This window comes from Spermophilus citellus (assembly GCF_964194105.1).
Source record: "Spermophilus citellus genome assembly, chromosome: 3".
Lineage (NCBI taxonomy): Eukaryota > Metazoa > Chordata > Mammalia > Rodentia > Sciuridae > Spermophilus > Spermophilus citellus.
This window is the reverse complement of record NC_138184.1, coordinates 210,160,060-210,179,445: the sequence shown is the minus strand read 5'-3', so window position 1 is coordinate 210,179,445 and position 19,386 is coordinate 210,160,060. Positions and strand designations below refer to the sequence as shown.

The 19,386-nt window shown below is 54.5% G+C and overlaps 1 protein-coding gene across 1 annotated transcript in view; it reads left to right on the top strand.

The window, feature by feature from the left end:
• The window catches only part of PLXNA4 (plexin A4), a 425,973-nt gene extending 406,818 nt beyond the window's left edge, over positions 1-19,155 (top strand). The window contains exons 26-32 of the mRNA XM_081284948.1: positions 761-864; positions 1,283-1,382; positions 2,508-2,698; positions 3,575-3,744; positions 7,254-7,466; positions 13,917-14,067; positions 16,214-19,155. Coding sequence (XP_081141074.1) covers positions 761-864; positions 1,283-1,382; positions 2,508-2,698; positions 3,575-3,744; positions 7,254-7,466; positions 13,917-14,067; positions 16,214-16,309 — 1,025 coding nt within the window. The 3' untranslated portion in view covers positions 16,310-19,155. The remainder of the gene's footprint in view (positions 1-760; positions 865-1,282; positions 1,383-2,507; positions 2,699-3,574; positions 3,745-7,253; positions 7,467-13,916; positions 14,068-16,213) is intronic.
• The last annotated feature ends 231 nt before the right edge of the window (positions 19,156-19,386 follow it).

Sequence of the window (19,386 nt, the reverse complement as noted above, 5' to 3'; positions counted from 1 at the left end):
ATCTGCACAGGATTTGTGCTAAGTAGGGTGCTGGGACCTGGTTGATGGGAAGCAGCCCCCTATTCTCCCATGTGTGACCCATCAGGGAGCACTTGTGTTACTGGCTCTAGGCCCCCAGGGGAGAAGGGGGTGTGTACCTACAACATGGAAATCACTGGGTAGGTTACAAGGTTCTATTATCCGCATCAGCTTTGTGGGGCTAGGGGTCCTTCTGGGCATGAGAATGGGTCTGCATGCTTTTGCCTAGTCCCCCTTCCAATGGGGACCCTCCCACCTGCCAGCTTTAGAGTACAGGACACACCTGGAACAGGTGTACAGTGACAACAGCATTGGTCTCACCAGCTCTGGGAGTTGACAATCAAGCAAACACATGGTGGGCACTCCGTGACGACAGCACCTCTCACCTGCTCACCGCTCTGCTAGGCACCTGGTGTGTTGTGGAGCGCTCGTTCATTCAGCCAGGGCCTCTTGAGCATCTCCTCCTTGCAGACGTGGCCCCTTACAGCAAACAGGTGGCAGGGGAGGACAGGGGCTGTTATCCCTGTTTTGGGCACATGGTGGTTGGGATTAGCACCTTGACTGGAAATCGGCCACTCTGCGCTGAGGGCCTGGGCACTGGTCCTCACAGGAGCACGTTGGCCCCTGTCTACCTGTGAGTGCATCCTGGAGATGGCCCTGTGCGGGTGCCCACGGAGCAGTCCTCAGGATCCCCCAGGAGGGGCCAGAAGGCCTCTCTGAGATGCCACCTCTCCCCCTGCAGAGTGGCGACAAGGGAGTGGGGCGAGAATGATCCTGCAGGATGAAGACATCACCACCAAGATCGAGAACGACTGGAAGAGACTCAACACCCTGGCCCATTACCAGGTGAGGTGGACGTGGACAAGAGGAAGTGGACAAATAGATAGCATTTCCTTGGATGTCTCAGGCCTTAAATTACAGGGTCATCCTAAGACTAGGCACCAAGCCCCCAACCCACTTCTTCACCACTGGTCCATGTTCCTTTGGGGACTCAGGAGAAACTAATGCCACCCAGCCAGGAACTCCAGCCTCGTTAGAGCCAGGATGCTGACCTGCATGCTTCCCGCAGGTGTGGGCCAAGTCCCCAAGACCAGGCCTGCCTTAGATGCCCCCTGCCCTTGAAGGCGAAGGAAAGGGGTCAACCTTCAGAGGCTCTTCAGCCAGGTGCTGATTGCCTCTCAGCATGGAGCTAATTCTCATGTGCCCCAGGTTCCTAGGTGGCAGAGTTTCTGGGCCCAGGCCCTTAGAAGCCTTTTCCCTGTAGGTGCCGGATGGTTCCGTGGTAGCTTTAGTGTCCAAGCAGGTGACGGCTTATAACGCAGTGAACAACTCCACCGTCTCCAGGACCTCGGCGAGTAAATACGGTGAGATCTCAGCGTCCACGGGAGGCGAGGGTTCCTGAGCAGCTTTGCTGTGGCAGCAGCATAGCTGGAGGGCAGCTGGCTTCTGGGGGCAGGAGCCGGGGGTGAGTTGGGCAGGCTGGCCACGGGGAAGAGAGGTGTCGGGCAGAGGCGCCTGATTCCAGCCAGTGACTGATGCATCAGCAGGACCTTCCTCCGGGAGCCAAGGGGGGACATCCCCCCTCCACGAGAGTCTTGTAGCCCATAAGACACCTTTGTGGTGCTCATTATCTCGCAACACGTTCATAACAATTCAGTGAATTAAATAATTATTATTTCCCCCTATTATGCAGATTAGTAAATTATAACTCAGATGCAAAGATGCTAAATGACTGGTAAAGGTCACACCATCATTATGCAGCGCAGGGAAGGGGCGGCCCCCCGACTGAGGCTCTGTGGTGGAGGAGAAAGGGTGCTGGATGTGAGATCAAAGCCCCAAAGATGGTGCCGTTCTGCCACTACCTCTATGCTTGGACTGGACGGGCCACCTGACCACTGTGGGCCTTGGTGTCCTCATCAGTTAAACAGAGATAGAAAAAACATTCACCTCTACAAGCTCGCAGATGAACAGAGGGAACGGTCCCTGCACCCAGTAGGCCCATCAGTGCACCACATCTCACAAATACCGACAAGGGTCTCAGCCAATCAGTGGGCAGAGCTGGGGGAGCCAGAGGGGAGGACAGAGGCAAGCAGGTGCCAGGGTGGTCCCTCGGGTGGCCAGCGCTTATTAAGGAGACAGGCGACCTGGCCGCAGAGAGCACATCCCGAGAATGCATACGAGGAAACGTGCAAAAGAAGTGCGAGCTTCTGTTTTTGCAAATTGAATAGTTGGGGGTTGACTCCATGGACAGCATGGGAGGAAGGGCCCAGGATGATCTGAGTGGTGGATTGAGCCCCAGAGATCACGGAGAAAGCGTCCCCATTTCAGGGAATGTTCAAAACTGGGGCCAGAAGTCAGTCGGCACCCGCTAGTTGCAGGAGGGACCAGACAGTACTTGGGGTAGGCTGGGGCGAGGGGTGCTTCGGAGTCCCTGGACCTAGGGGCTGTGTGGCCTCCCACATGTTGAGTGGTGGTCCTCACGTTGGCAGAAAATATGATCCGGTACACGGGAAGTCCTGACAGCCTCCGCTCCCGGACGCCCATGATCACCCCCGACCTGGAGAGCGGAGTCAAGATGTGGCACCTGGTGAAGAACCATGAGCACGGGGACCAGAAGGAGGGTGACCGGGGGAGCAAGATGGTTTCTGAAATCTACCTGACACGCCTGCTGGCCACTAAGGTACTGGACTGGAGGACAGTAGCATGGAAAAGGACTTACCCCCCCCCCCCCAGAAATCCAGGGCTGGAAAAACCCAGCAATTGGGCTCATGCCCACCCTCTTACCCACCCGTGGTAGGCACTGCCCACCAGCCAGGATTCTTTCCCAGGACAGAGCCTCAGGATCCTGCCCAGCCTAGTGCTCCAGGCCAATCCCACCCAGGTGTCAGTGTTGACTTGCAGCCTGAAGCTCTGTTCCCACCCCCTCTCTGTGCCTTTTCTCACATACAGAGCTGCTGACTGCACCTGTTCACCTTCTTCCTCCCTGTCTTATGGAAGAATGGCTTCTTCTCGGGGGGATCTCATGGACAGTCACTAGGGCTGGAAGTCAGGGCTCCTTGAACCACTTCCCAGCCCCTGTCTCTGATCCTGGTTCTGGGATGTTTCAGGCCTCTAGTTTCCCTGTCTCTCTCCTGGGCTCTGCTCAGCTCTCTGCAGGGCTGAAGATGGTCTCATTAGCTGTCCATTAGCTGGGCTGCATTAGGCCCAAACAGAACCAGCAGATTGTGTCTGTCTGCTCACCCAAGTGCATATTCATTAGCATCTGCAGAAAGTGCTAAAGTGGCCCTGCCAGAGGGTGGGAAACCAAACGCGTGGTTGGCAAAGGAAGGCTCGCTCGGGTCCAGCCATCCATGTCCCGTCTGCTTTCAGGGTGCAGGGGACATTGACAATTGTCAAAGACAGGCGACGGGGGGGAAATGCAGTGTGTGGACTCTCGCAGTTTCACCCAAGCAGGGAAGTGGTGCGCCATCCTCCCCGCACCCCTCTGCAGGGCAGATTCTCAGACTGCTCCTCAGAGCTGCGTGGGTGCAGCTGGGTCTCCTGTCCCCCTCCCCAGGGCACTCTGCAGAAGTTTGTGGATGACCTCTTCGAGACCATCTTCAGCACGGCCCACCGCGGCTCGGCCCTGCCCCTGGCCATCAAGTACATGTTCGACTTCCTGGATGAGCAGGCCGACAGGCACGGCATTCACGACCCGCACGTGCGCCACACCTGGAAGAGCAACTGGTGAGCCAAGGGAGGTGGGGGCCTCTGAAGGACCCCAGCCTTCAGAGATGAGCTGGCCGTCCTCCAGCTTCAGCCCCAGGGCCCCTTGTAGGCTCATCCTCTGGTCCCTGCACCATCCCCCCACCCCATATTCTGCTGGACTTTTGTGCTCACTTCCTTCTGGTCAAACCTGTCTGTATATCCTTCTTTCCAATCAGTCAGTACATATTTATTGAACTATCTCAGTGAGCAAACATGTCACAGCCAGGCCACCCTTACTGTCAGGGACCTCCCAGGGGTCTTGCCAGTAGGCTAGACACTGAGGGTTCTGAGTTAGGCTCAGCTGTGTAGACAGACACAAACTGCGAGAGACAGTACCTGTGCTCACCTGGGAGGTAGGGGGCAGTGCCTTATGGTGACTTGTAAGTGGGGTTTTGCAGCAACCAGGGAGTCTCTGGCTGGACAAGGGCATTTCTACTCTATTCTATGTGCACCTCTCCTCTCTCTCCATGAACTCCTTTTCTAAGCTCTGGTTGGAGATGAGACCTGTCCACAACCACCTCGTTTTCCCTGGAGATCACAGGATTCTCTAAGTACGAATGGCACTCTAGGCGTCTCCACGATGGCCCTCTCTCCTTTCACCATACAGCATCCTTCTCTTCATTGGTGTGTGGTCTGTGCTTCAGGCTGAAATTGCAAGGTCAGGCATCAGCATTCAGCACACGCTGCAGAGCTTTGCCCAGAGTGGGACTCAGTAAATATTGATGAGACGCAGGGCCAGGGTGGCCTCTGTTTGGGAGTTCTACCTCGGGCGGGGCTGGCTGATATCCAGTCCCTTCCATTCCAGAATCGCCTCCCTGTAGCTTTGCGTGATCCATGTTCCAGGTCGTTCTTCCCCACATCATTCTTCCAAGGCAGCGTGGGCTAGTTCCCGGGCACCCACCTTGGCTAGGACTGGCGGTGCATGAACAGCCTGGGCCAAAGGAGAACACGAGAAAGTGGGAGTCAGGCTGGGGTGCGGGACCTCATTCCCTGTGGCACTCTCTGGCTTCCTCATTCCTCCCCTGGAGAAGGGAGCTCCTTCAGGGAGATTATAACCCCAGACCCGAGGGAGGATTGGCCCACGGAGCTGAAGAGTGAGGTCTGTACTAACATGGATGGGAGAACCGTCGTGGTGGAATTTTCCAATCTTTCCAACCAGCAATGCTGAGGTTTCCACGCTCTCCTCTGTAAGTCCTACCTCTCCCATGCCTGCCTCCAAGTAGGTGGTATTTCCTTCCCCCAAGTCTTCTTGGCATGCCTCGGGGAGAGTCTGAAGGTCCCCAGCCTCCCCAGCCTCCCCAGCCTCCTCTCTCTATCGGTGAGTCTTCCCACTCTGATGTCTGTAACCCTCTGGATATAGTAAGTGCACTACCCAGATCTTCTCTTGCACATGGCCCAGGCTGGGGAGAGCTGGTCCAAGTACCCAGATGCTGTAGCACAGAACTCCAGGTCCAGGCAGAGGAAATCCCAGGGAGTAGATGGCAGCACCAGGTTCAAGGTCTCCCCTCGAAGGACATTCCCCACAATCCTGGGCAAGAAGTAGTTAGTTGAGATTCATGAGATCCGCAGACAGACCCAACAAAGAAATTGTTTCTTTACTCCTGGCCCAAGGTGTAAGTCAGCCTCTCCCACCCACTCCCTCCACTATTCCCCACCTTCTCTCTTTTAAATAAACCTCCTGCTCATTTAGCCTGAGTGGCTGCAATCAGCCAGAGATTAGTGGCACCTCTGATGTTAATAATATGTTAATATTTCATTAGGCAGGAGCCTCGTGGCACCTTGGCATCCCCTGTTTGATGGGCCTGTCATCACAACCTGCTTCAGGGAGACCCGTGAGAGGTGAACCAGAGCAGCCCAGAGTCCCTGTCCTGGGCGGGCCTTCTGGAAAACTGAAAAAGAGCTGTGGAAGGGAGACCGTGAGCTGGGAAGCCATGAGTTCCTCATTCAGGGCTCTCAACCCAGCGGTTAGGCTGGGTGGTGACAACAACCCCTCCGTCACCCGTGTGCCCTGGCTCTCTGAGTTGCCAACCCATCATTCCCTGTTCTGGATTTCTAATGGCAAAGCAATGGCACGAAACCTTGTCAGACCTCAGTGTACCTGGGCTGCACCCTTGGCAGGGACCTACCAGACACCTGTGAATGGCCTGGCAGTCTGGAATGTCAGGTCCTACTGGATCTACACACTTGTCCTCTCTACAGACCGGCTGCTAGCAGATGCGAGGGTAGAGATATTGTACTCACTGCACTGAAATGATGTCATTCAGAGAGTGTAGGTTTCTAAGAGGCAAGCCAAGCACAGAGCATTGTGACTCTCACCAACAGTGAGAGCAGCCACCAAAACCACAATAAAGCGTCAGGGGAGAATGGCAGGAGGTGAGGGGTTGGGAGCAGAGGGAGGGAAACAGGCAGCTCCATGCTGGGTCCATCTCGGCTTCCTCATCCCATCTCAGCGAGCTGGCTGGAAGCCAGGGGCCAGAGCCCCAGCCAGGGCAGGGGAAAGCATCTCCCCATCGCTAGGTCCTCTCTAGCCACACACAGTGACTTAAGTACTGGACCACACCGTGCAATTTTCTCCTCCTTGTGTCTGTTTGTGCTGACTGCACCTGCAGCCTGTCCCGCCTCTCCACCAGGCCTTGCCCAGCTAGGGAACACCGATGCGTGTTTCTGAAACCCAGACCGCCACGCGTCACCTCGGCAGAGGCTTTGTGGACACGGCCCTCGCCGTGTGCCCCCTGGGTCTCACACTGACCCCTTCACATTGTGCAGTCCTGGCACCCAAACTGCCCAGCATGCACCTGGTAGCGGGTCTGTCCTCCCTCCACACCCACCGCCCACAGTTTCTTGAGGACGCGGGATGTGTGGTTCAGGGTATCCTCTGCAGCTGGCACGGTTCCTGGCAGGCAGCAGGTGCTATCTGGAAGGGGGCGGGGACACAATGGGACATATGAGGGGCTGAGTGTGTCATGAAGAGTCGCTGAGCTACACTCTCAGCCCCAGGGCCTTCAGAGGCAGGAAGCAGCCAGTGGGACCAGGCAGGGAGTGGGAGGAAGCGGGTGGCTTCTGCAGAGTCATCCAGTCTGTGGCAGGAGGTCAGACACCAAGTCCAGGTTCCAGATGATTCCAAAGCTTGCCAACTCAATGCTCTTTGGAAGTGGACGGTGGAATAGAGTTTGAAATTCCACTTTCTAGCACACATCATGGTGCCTCTTACACCAAGGGGAGGATCAGGGCTCCTGCGTCAAGTGGTCTTCAGTACCTTTCAGTATTGCGTCTCTGCACGAGTGATTCACCTTGCTGATCTGCAGTTTCCTGGGAGGTAACTGGAGCCCAGGAGAGCAGCCCCACACCCCATCCCTGGCACTCCCCGTCTCTGGCCTAGAGAAGGCACCTGAGCACCAGGAGTTCCCTAGCCACCTCCGAGAACCCTCCAGCCACATGACAGCTCCCTGCCCCCTTGCCCCTGACCCTCTGCCCCTTCCTCCACACAGCCTTCCCCTGCGGTTTTGGGTCAACATGATCAAGAACCCGCAGTTCGTGTTTGACATCCATAAGAACAGCATCACGGACGCCTGCCTCTCCGTGGTGGCCCAGACCTTCATGGACTCCTGCTCCACGTCGGAGCACCGGCTGGGCAAGGACTCGCCCTCCAATAAGCTGCTCTACGCCAAGGACATCCCCAGCTACAAGAACTGGGTAGAGAGGTGAGTGTCGGGACCAGGCAGCAGGGGGAGGGCCCCTGGCTACAGTGCCCATGAGAGGCCCTTCCCAAATCCAGACTGGCACCTCCCAAGGCTGATCCTGCAGATTGGCAGGCACACCCCACAGCCCCAGTGATGTCGTCCACTGGACAAGAACCGGGAACTCAGCCGGGACTAGCCTCTGGGCTGTGCTGGCCTGTTTGGAAGGCCGTGGATCTTGATGACTGAAGTGTGTTCTGGGCCCAGGAAGGAGATGTGGTTCCCGGCTGTAACCCTCAGTCCCCACATACATGCATGCTATACACACATGCATGCCCTATGTGCATAATACATGCCACACACACACAATCATATGTCACATACACTTATATATACACATGCCATACATGCACATGCATCAAGCATGATCCATATGTGAATGCTATACATGTATGCATGCCCTATATACAGCGACACACACACACACATGCACACACATACATACCATACGTAATCCATGCATCCATCTATACATGCATATCTACATGCAAAGACACATGTGGTGCATGCACCTATGCATGCATGTTCTACACCTACATGTACATAATGCTGCACATATGAGCATACAGGCCTCACGTGCACGCACTTTGATCATAAATGTGCAAGGTTCCCAGTAATGTCTCGCCACAAAAGACTTGAGGCCTCTGCCCGTCTTCCTGTCCATCTGTCAATTCTCCCATGGTTCTATGGGCGTGGCAACCCCGCCCCCTGGACAGTCTCCCACTGTCCCAGCCCCTTCACTATCACCTGACCAGCTCTTTGTGCCCTGGGTGTGTGATCTCAGCCATCACACCCACCTGGTCACTGTGTCTGGCAGTCACGTGTCTGCTATGGCTCAGACCCACCTGTCAGCTGAGGCTCCTGGCTCTCAGTCCCCGCCAGCTCCTGGTAGAGAATGTCATGGTTCGTCTGAGCTGCGGCAGATCCATAAGGCGAGCACCTGAGCTACAGCCAACTGGGACTGGATGCATCCCTGTAGTCCCCTAACATGAGAGGACAGGAATTGTGACTTCCTTTCTTGCTGGTCAAGGTGAAGAAATATTCATACAGGATGACCAGGCAATTAGCCCAAGATGATTTAAGTGGCCACGATGAAACTAGATCCCAAGCCTCTTAAATGACTCCCAAATCTTACTATTTATGAAGCTTTCAAACAGAATCCCTGCCAACTCATACTGTACTTCTGGGTAGATCAAGGAAGGGGCTCCTTTCTATAGGCAGATGTCACCCCACCCTAGGGTGTGGGTTTGCTGAATAAGGAGTTAGTTGTTGGTCACAGCTCTCATTTAAGTACCTTTGTGCAGTGAACCACCTGCACACCTCCTCATGGCCGTTTTACTCTTAGACTACCTTTCTCTTTTTTCCAAGTAGCATAAAGATAAGAAATCTGGATGGAAGTTCACTTGTGGTGCCCTTTGGAAGAATAAAAGAAACCAGAAATTGTTCTTGCCTTAGTGATTGAAGACATCATGAACCATATCATTTTACCCATGGCAGAGAAAGGCAGTCTCCATCTTTATTCTAGAACATCACCTCCTCTTGTACACAGGGAGGAACTGAGAGGGGGTGTGTCCTGGCCACCTCAGTGAAACAGTTTCTTTCACTAAAAGAGTTTAATTTGTCTTCTGTTCTGTTTTTCAATACCCTCCCCTACTTTCCTACTGTGGCCTGTGATGGATGTCACAACCTGGCTGTCAGGGAGAGAGCCACATCTTTGTCCTCATGTCAGATTATCCCAGTCACCCAGGGGGGCTCTCATGGCCCTCTGCACAGACAGCAGTGCATCCTTCCCACAATAGGGCTGCCGGGAGAGAGCCCTCGTGTGTGGTCCCTGCTTTCTGCAAAGAAAGAGGAAGAGGCAGCATGTGGACTGTGGGTCACCCCTGCACTGATGAGGGTCACTGAGCCAGAACCCTGGGTGGTAGAGAGGAAGGAACAAGGGGCAAGGAAGGGTGGGGACATTTATAAGGATCCGTGTAGAGGACGCTTCCTGGACAAGGCTGGGTAGTCCTAGGTGAGACCAGTGCGCTGCTGGGCTAATCGTCTTCCTCTAGGTGGGTTCTAAGTGAGACCGGCTCAGCCCTGTCGATTGGGCTCTTTAGGTAATGGCTTCCATTTCTTATCCCAGTAGTTTCTTAGCAACCACGGGCACTCCCAGGAAAGTCATCTTTCTCTTGCTTAATGTCCCAAATCCTTTCTCCTCCCGTTTGGGAGCAGGGGTAGAAAGACAGAGGGATTGAGAAAGAGCCTGGGCAGTCGGGAGATGGAGCTGAGCACTCCTGCACTTGGTGAGGAGTGGACAGGTCCACCCTGGCTCCCACTCCTCCCCCGCACACCCCATGGTGCTCAGCAGGCTCCTCGTCTTCACGTCTCCACAGCCCTGTTGGGCTTCTGCTGGTGGCCAGATCTAGAAACAGGAAGGAGATTCTTGGTTCCCCATGAACAGTTCTCTCACAGAGCAGAACTCCAGCCTTGTCACCGTGAGCTCCTGTGTCCCAATCGGTTGCAATCTCTATTTCGTGGCCAATAGCAGTGAACGCTGCAGAGTCTGGTGGTGGTTTCGTCTCATTTTAACTTGGAAGAGCTTCAGAGTTATCCCCGAGGAAGCGTTGGCGTCCCGGCTGGCCCACCAGCACTGGATGACGGTCGACCACACACTGGAACGCTATCTGTCATGTGTCACGGCATGAAGGTGGTTAAGGTTTTAGATACTTTAATATGCCTCCTACGGCTCCCTCCATCCAAGCTTATAAAAGGTGACAGCTCACCTCGGAGCAGTACCAAAGGTGAGGCACAGACATTCCCCTGACCCATGCGTCCATCCACTGGTCAATCATGGATTTGCCATGGGTGTGGTGGGCACTTGGAAAGTTAGACTGGATCCTTCTCTGCAGCATATAGTTGAGGAGGACGTATAGGAAGGTTCTCAGCCAGGCCCACAAGCTGCCACAGCTGGGCTCTGGGAGTGAGGCCCTCATGCTCCTGGGCCTGGAGACAGCAGCCAACGGTTCCCAGGGGAAGACTTAGGCAGGGCCTTGAAAGCTGAGTTTGGGGATATCAGAGTATCTTCTACATCTGCATCTCCATCCTTGAGGTGTTTGGAGGGACACCGATGCTTTTTTCTTCTTGAAGAATTTGAAATATTCAAAGCCATCTCCTCTGTCACAGAGAGCTTTCCTAAAGGCAGAGATGAGACCTGCCATCCCACATGACCCAGGATTTCTGCCGGGATGCCCTCACCCCACTGCAGACTGGTTGACAATGGAGAATTCAGCTTCCCAGGTCTTGCCCAGAGAGCTGACATCAGGCCCCCAGCCGGCATCCTCCCTGGGCTAAGGAAATACAGCAAGGAGAGCTGGCTGCCGCCGGTGGTGAGACCAGACCCACCTCACAAGGCCAGTCCTGGGCCAGCCTTCCCGCCTGCCAGGCCCTGGCCAGCTCCGGGGGTCCTCAGGGGCTTTTCAGAGCACCAGTCCCTTCTGAGAAAGGGTGTGTAGGGTTCAAGTGCGAGGGGTCCAGGCTGACCTTTCCCTTCCCCGCTACATAGCCAGCTGGTGAGAACACTTGTTTGAAGTTCATTAATGGGGCTTAAGTGCATTCCTCACAATCAATGAGGCATCTCTGTGGAGGGTCCCAGGACAGGAGCCAGCCCAGCAAAAGTGAGAAGGAAGCAATTGTACCCACGGGGCCGTGGGAGTCATTGTCAGGCTCCAGGCTGGCTAAGGGGTGGGCTGGGGAGAGCCCTGGAGGGGGCTGGGGAACATTCAAGGCATTAGCCAGCCCCAGCAGAGAGGATGGGCCACTCGGCTGCAGCAGGCCTGGGGCTGTAAACAGGGTTAGAAAGGCAGCCGGACTCCGAGCCCCACTCCCACCAGGGCATGAGCTGCCCTTGGCCACTCAGCTCAGCCCGTCCAGAACCTGCTGAAGATGCCGTCATGTGACTGGTCCACCTGGGGGATCGTGTGGGGCCACAGACATGCCCTGGCCCAACCCAGTGTCCTCAAAGCGAAGGAAAAATTAGGGAGATGGAGCTACTCAGTGGGGACCTGACCTCGCGTGAGGGAGGCAACACAAGGCACATCCAGGAGAGTATGTCACCTGTCAGCTTTAGGTGAGGTGGTTCTTGCCCAGCCCTGGACCTGCTCCATTCTCAATTTCTCGCCATCCCTCCCCTCTCTCGTATATTCAAACTTCCAAATATTCTTTTTGAAGGAGTGGTCTGGGCCTGGGCAAGGTAAGCCATCGTAAGGGAGATGGCTGGGCATCTCTTGTTTCCTGTGGGGCAGGGTCCCCTCATTGTGGACAGAGTGCTCCCCAACCTGGCCTCCCCTGTACCTCGGAGGCCATAAAGGCAGCAGTCAGCCCTCGTGCTGTGTGCAGAACGCCTGACAGAATCAGCAGTCCGTCTGCACAAGCTTCCACAGGCGGAGAGGAGAAGCGGCGGGAGCTTCACTTTGGAAGGCAGTTATGTCCTCTCAGTGGGACCTGGGCTTTTCATCCGTCACAGTCTCTGGTTATCCGCAGGTGACAGAGTAGAACTGTCTGACGGAGCTTTGAGCCTGGCGCTGTTATTAGAGCTGCGCTGCGGCTGCTGGCCATGGTTCCAAAAGTGAGAGAAACCAGGCTTCTCCTTTCACCCCAGAGTCGTCTAGAGATGACCCTGGGCTTGGCGAACCCATCTTGCTTGGCAGGTGTGGGATGCCCGAGGGAACAGTGCCACACGTCTCCTGGGGAATGGCAAGGATGGGGCCCCCCTGGTCTCTTGCTGTGAGGTGGGACACTGGCATTTACTGTCTTCCAGAAATAGAGGCCATGAATGGAGACTCTTGCTGAACTTTTACACCTGGAATGTCATTAGATCACCCGAGCCCTGTGCACGGGGCATCTGGGGAGCTGCTTTGGGGTGGCTCTAGGCTCTTCTAGGGATGGAGCAAAGGAATTGAAAGGGAGCAGGATGAGACAGGAGGGGACAGTGGGCAGAGAGGGTGGTGAAGATGGCAACAGGTCATCGTCAGGGCCCTCAGCTGCTCTGAGAAAGGCCATATTGTTAGTCCTTGTCCTCGTTGCCTGTCTCAGCGGCCTGTCATGAGCCAAGGCCTCCTGGCCAGCCCAAATGTAACCGGTTCTACAAGGCAGGTGGCACTGTGTGTGGTGTAGGTCTGGGTCCCCCCAACCAGCCCCTTTTGTCCCCAGAGCGCAGGTCTCATGCCCCTACCTCTGCCTTCCCTGTCTTCCAGCCAGCGACAGGTCTGCAGTCCCAGGGCGGCGGCTCAGGCAGGGTGCCCATCCCAGCCCTTGGCTGCCAGGAAGGTTCTGGTGGCAAATGGAGCCATCATTCTAAGGCTGGCCCTTGAGCTGACAGCTGGAGGAGCCCTGCAGTGTCATTTCTGCCAGCTTGTCACCCAACTCCTGGGAACTCCTAGGGACAGGTGGAAGTTAGAGACACAGCACAGGACTGATGGGTCCTGGTCAGAACAGTGAGGGGTGTGGGCTTGGAAAGACACAGGGTCAGAACACACAATAAGAATGTCCCCAAATCTCTGAGAATGTCCCCTATATTCATCTGATGCACCCTTGAGTCCTGGGACTCCCGGGGCCTGTCACCGTCACCAGCCCTAGCACGACCCCACAAGCAAATACCTCTCCTTAGCCTTAGTGCCCAGATGCCTGGTTTGCTGTGCCTAGCCTACCCTGCAGTCTTCCTCCTGGTTCCTGATTCTAGGGTCTCAGAATAGCTTTTTCTAACCCAGAGCCCCGGGGACTTAGAGTGGGCTGGGCCGGGCAACCACAGGGCCCCTGGGCCAGCTGTGCTTCATGGCTTTGCAGTTACCTGTTCTCATTTTTACAATCTACAGTCCCAAAAGCCCAGAGGAAAAGGGGAGAAGGAAACATCATCAGTTCCTCATTAGGAAACCACACGGCTCCCCTCTGGCAGGGGAGTTGGGGTCTGGTGCATAAAATGTCAAATTGCAGAAATTAAAAATGTAAATGCTGGCATCTAATTAACCAGTTGACAGCAGTGCACAGCTGCAAGTGACAGTGACTGATTGCCTTCTGCCAGCCTCTCTCTCTGAGCAGCCCCCAGCCCCACCCCTCTCTCACTTAACCCCCAGAGAGCGGAGGACATCGGAGAAGAGCCACTGTTGGAAAGAGCCTTTGGGCCACTGGAGGAGACCCGTACCCTCAGGAGGGAACCCTGCAGGGACACCAGCAGCTGGAAGCTAAGCAGAGGCCCCCTTCCTCTTGACCCCCTCTGTCCACCCTCTGTCACTGTCTTGGCCACTCCCCAGATCCTTCTCTCAGTTCCTCCAGAGCTGCGAGAGCTTCTCCTGGACCTGACACAGAGGCCCAGCCACAGAGACCACTGTGGTCCCCACATGACTCCAGCGTCTCTCCCTTCCCTTCCCTTGGCAGGTATTACTCGGACATCGGGAAGATGCCGGCCATCAGTGACCAGGACATGAATGCGTACCTGGCGGAGCAGTCCCGGCTGCACATGAGCGAGTTCAACACTATGAGCGCTCTCTCGGAGATCTTCTCCTACGTGGGCAAGTACAGTGAGGAGGTGAGCCCTGCCCTGCCCTGCTGAGGCCTGGTGGGGAGAAGAGGGCAGAGATGGAGAAGCCCCGCATGCCTCGGTATAGAAAACCAGTCCCAAGACACACCCCCTCAGCATCTCTACTGGGAACTCTACCCCCAGGCTGCAAAGACTGAGACACTAGGGTGGCGTCATTCCGAGCATTCTACATTAGTCCTTGATCTTCCCATAAACCTACACACCTGACTCTTTCATTTGTTCTTATTTTCTTCTCAGTATTCCTCTTATTTTTCCCATTTCTCTAATTCTTTTTGAATAGCACCTTCCCACTCCCATGGACAGTCCATAGGGTATGGTATAGTTTTATAGAGAACAGAACAGACTAGAAACAGAATAGAATATGGTGGAATAGAAGGAATGGAATGGAATAGAATAGTAGCAACTGAACAGAACAGAAGTAGAATAGAATGGGATAGAATAGAAAGGAATTGAACAGAATGAGAAAGGGAAGTGACCCAAACCAGCAGACAGGGGCAGAATGGAATGGAACAGAAGGTGCTTTTAGTTGGGTTCCCTTGTTGGAAATCTCCAGCTGGGATGGTCGTCACCATAGATTCTGCCTTCTTTCTGGTCAGTATAAAGGTCCTATTGGCTATGCAGGTGTAGACCAAGTGGATTGGAATCCAGATTCCCTGCATTGGAGCACAGCATAACTGTGGAAGATCAAAACAAGACTGGAGGCCAGCACTCCAGGGTCTCTACTTCCTCAAGTCTTGTCACTCAGAGAGGGTCCAGGAGAGCCTAGGAAATCCCGGCAGGCCTAGGGCCTGGTGTCCTACAGGTCATGAGCAGTACAGTTTGTGAACCTCAAGTCAAAGAAAAGCCAGCAGAGCCTCTTAGGGGATAGACCCCGGAAACCAGTCCACAGGAGAGAGTTTCCCCCTCCTGTGGCAAAGCATGAGAGTAAGGACGGTGTGTGATACATCTGAGTAAGTGTGCAACTCCCTCATCTTGACCAGGACTGTCCCTTCAGCTGCAAGCACACTTGTCTTAGTGTCAAAATGTCCTGTCTTTATGAAATGATGGCAGTTGTTGGCCAGCTCACAAGTAGACTCTTGCACAGTCTCCATTAAAAAGTATTAGCTGGCATAAGATCCAAAGTTCTGGGAGCCTCCCTGGAGCTAGAATCCTCCTTTGTCCTCCTTCTCCTCCTTGTCCCTTCCCCTCGGGTCCCCAGCCACCATGCATACAGCCCAGGTGCCTCCCGTGGAGCAGGTGGGCTGCCTCTCGTGGAGCAGGACTGCTCAGAGCATTCCCAGGTGTGCCTGACTTTATCCTCTGCGCTGGAGCAGACCAGGGATGGATGAGTAGTCCCTACGTTTTGCCAGTAAGGAATGGGATTCATTCAGAAAAATCACCTTTTGCCCCAGATCATCCAGCTGGAGACTGCCAGAGCCGTTCCTCAATCCTGCACCCCCTGAGTCTAAGTGGAATCCTGACGGACTGTCCCCAGGCACCACCACCACTGTCACTGTCCTCCACCAACCACCTGACCCCAGGAAAGGCTTGGGCAGACCTGATCCATTAGGTGCTAATGGCCAGGAAAGCTTACAGCCTCACACTGGCAGGGATATTTGTTTCTTAACAGGCAGAGTTAAGCCAACTAATTTTCAAAATGTGGACATCCAGCCTCAGGCAGCTGATGGGGAAGATTCTCCTTTTTAAGAAGGAGGGATGAAATCACATTTCTGTGAAATCCCATTCCCGCTGGACATGGAGCACACACTTCCCATCAGACACGGAGCTCTCTGCTGTGAACCTGTTGTGACCAAGGCCCCTGGCCCTGGGCATCTTCAACAGAGCGTCTGCCTTCTGTCGGCTGCCTCTCATGAACAATGGAAGGCATACAGTTGTGCAGACATGACAATGTGTGTGTTGGCATCCTGGGCTCCTGGGCCTGTGGGTGCCCACATGCTGTGTCCTGTGTCCAGGTGCCTCCTGTGCTTCCCTACCCGTGCTACCCAGGCTGCCACTTACCCAGCAGTGTCGTGTGTGCCTCTGCGAGTACACAACTTCCCACCCTTATGACCATGTCCGCTGGTCTGTGTATGCTCCGAGAACACACAGGTGCACACCCCATCTAGTAACCCCTCCGTTCTTGTCCCTTTCTCAGATCCTCGGACCTCTGGACCATGATGACCAGTGTGGCAAACAGAAATTGGCCTACAAACTAGAACAAGTCATAACCCTCATGAGCTTAGACAGCTGAGAACCGTCCTTCCAGGGCCGTCCTGGAGGGAGGGACACACCAAGCCGTGCCTCAGTCTAGATTTCATCTTTACCAAGTGCAAGTTCTGACTGGCATCAGCAGCATCCCCTGAGCAGCGCTCGCTGTCTCCCCGGCCCCCGCCCTCTCTGCCTCTCTCTGCCTCTCCCTCCTTCCTGGATCCCTTCTCGTTCGGTGGCTCTGCCAACACGCTTGGACCAAGCCGCCAACCCTGAGCCAGGGGTGGCCAGGCCCACAGTGAGGGACCTGTCCAGAAGATATCATAGTGGGGCTCTCTTTCCAGCTGCTCCTGACTTCCTGCAGCCGCAGCAGCAGGGCCCAAATGTGGATGAGGAGCTGTGGACAGAGGACGTTTCTATGCTGCTACTTCACCTTCCGCTTGAGAGCCCCGGCTTTGGTCCTGAAGTTGGCCTGGGGAAGAGGCAGTGGGCTCAGTATTGTCTTCACGGAAGATGTCATGTGGCTCGCCCTTCCCACAGTCCATCTCCAAGAGGTCAGTCAGGGCGCTTCGCAACTGTGAGAAGATAGGCCTCACCTCCTCCATGTGGCTGGAGCGGGGAACATGTGGGGAAAGGGAGCTCCTGGGGGCTGCCTCCCACCTGTTGGGTCGACACCAGAGGCCTCCTGTCCCTTTCCAATCTCCATGAAGCCCTTCCAAGTGTCCATGTGGACCTGCCTGCCCAGCCTCCTCCCCTGCCTGGGGCAAGACAGGCAGGAGAAAGAATAGCACTTACATTCCACCATGGAGACGCTCCTAACCTTCAAATCTGGCTCCTAGCAGCAGGAATGTCATGTGGAGGGGGAGAAAAGAGAGTGGCATCCACCATGGAAGCAGCATCTGTTGTTCTCCATTCATCCCCAAATTCCAATGTGTCACCGCCATCGTCATAGGTCTAGTCCATGGCCAGAGCCTTAAGTGCTGTCTAGAGAAGGCATCTCCACCCTCCTTGGTCACCCTTCATCAAGGGTCAGTGTGAAATGCAGCATGCATCCAGGAGATTCTACCTCCAGCCGTCTCCAAGGCTCCATCCCCACCATCCTTGAGAACTCCATAGAAGGCCAGGGCGGACAGTCCTGTACCTGTCCCCCCTGCAGAATCTGGTGCCATTGCTATGCAGATGACTTTGTCACTGGGCTGTCCAGACCTCCTTGGGAATCATTTCATGACCATCTCAGCTGTGTCTTCAGACATACTCCTTCCTGACCCCTTCAGTAGTCCTCACGGGACTACCCCAGCACAACCTCACCATGACAACCACCAACCGTGGTCCCAGCTTGTCGTGTCTGGGAGGGACTGGAAAATGAAGCTAAGGGACCTGAATGGAAATGGAAGGAGGGACATGCAACTGACCACAGCCTTGGCATCCATCTCTCCACTCATCCTTGCATCTATGGATACCCCATTTTAGCCAGTCAGGCAAATGTGTGCTCAGAAATGTGTACTAGGTAAGCGGGGGCCATGGCGAGAAGTATTCCAGTGGTGGGTCCTGGGAGCTTATCATCTTGAAGGGACCTTCGGTGCTGTGTGGTCCAGTCTCCACCACAGGCAGGAATCTCTTCTGGAGCTCTAGTTGTTGGCCATTCTGGGCGACCAGGAGAAGCATCATGGCAGGTGGTGTTGATAAGGATCTCACCGTCACCCTCTAAGCATCAGATGTCCTTCCTCGTCATCCATCAAAGTGAGGAAGGAGCCACATCATTTCCAGCCAAGTCCATGCAGCATCCTGCGCTTGAAGTCCCTTCGCCCCTTTGGATATGAATAAATGCGCGTGTGCGAGCACACGTGCTCGCTTGCACGTGTGTCTGCCCCAGGAGTAGGCACAGCGCTCCGGGAGATTTCTTGTGCTATGTAGGAGGATGTTGAAGTGTTTTGCTTCTCTGTCCCCTTGCTCATCCGTTCATCCTGCAGCTTCGGGACATTTCAACACTTGCTTTCTGTGCTGAGTGCTAGTGGGTGGGGAGGGGAGGGGACATGTCTATGGGCGATCAGGGTGGTCACCTGCCAAGACCTGGACTTTGGTGACCCAGAGCAGGGCATCTCATGGCATTTCAGAGGACATATGGAAAAAGACACAAGCCACCTAACAAATGGAAAGAGGAGAGTGGAAGAAAAAGATGCATTTGAAAGGAAAAATAAATAACCAAAGGTTTTGGCACATGGCCAGGTGGGAAGTGAGGAATTTTCTTGATCATTTTATTTCCTCCCAAGAAGTCATGGGACCTGACAGGCCAGAAAGGGTGCATGTGGGAGGCAGGCTGAGGAGGCAGCTCAGCCACCGAAATGTTTTTGCACATACAAGAGGTTGGGAGGAGAGAGACACGAACCTATTTAACACAGATTTACTGGATGGAAGCTATGGGTGTGTGTGTGTGCGTGTGCGTGTGTGTGTGCGTGTGTGTATATGGATACATTTTGATTTATTTTTTAAGTTTTGCACAGTTAGAGGAAATACGTGAACAAGTAGGAAAAAAAGACTGTTATGGTTTTGCTGAAGCTTTTATTTTTTACCTGATGATTATTATTGTTATTATTATGTTGTCGGTACAGGACACCCCCACCCGCTTGTTTTTGTTATAAGCAAACCTTCGAACACCTCAGAGAAACCTAAATTTCGGGAAGAAAGCGGAGAGGAGGACAGACCAGGGTCCTGGCTTTCCTCCTTTTCTCTGGACAGGGCTTTGGGGAAGATGTTACCTTAATTGATGGTGTGGGTTGTGTCTGGTGCTTCATTCACTCACGGTCTCCACGGCCTGTTAGGGACTGAGAAATTGGGTGGTCTCCCAGAGCCACAACCCATCTTGCCCATAAAGAGTCTTCTTTCCTTTGTTTTCTGTTTCTTCTGTTTGGCTTCTTGGTGCAAGAGTGAGAGGTTCAACAGCAGAGATATAGGATGTGGTCCAAAAGCTGTTCTTTTCCCTCTAGCTCCTCCTGGAAGGTCAGACACCCAGAGAGCTGGCCAGCCGGGCACAGGGGTTCCCAGAGTGAGTGGCCCTATGGGACAGGTGTCCTCGCGGCCTCCCACCGTGTCACAGTCAATCTGCAGGGTCGCAGTTCTGTA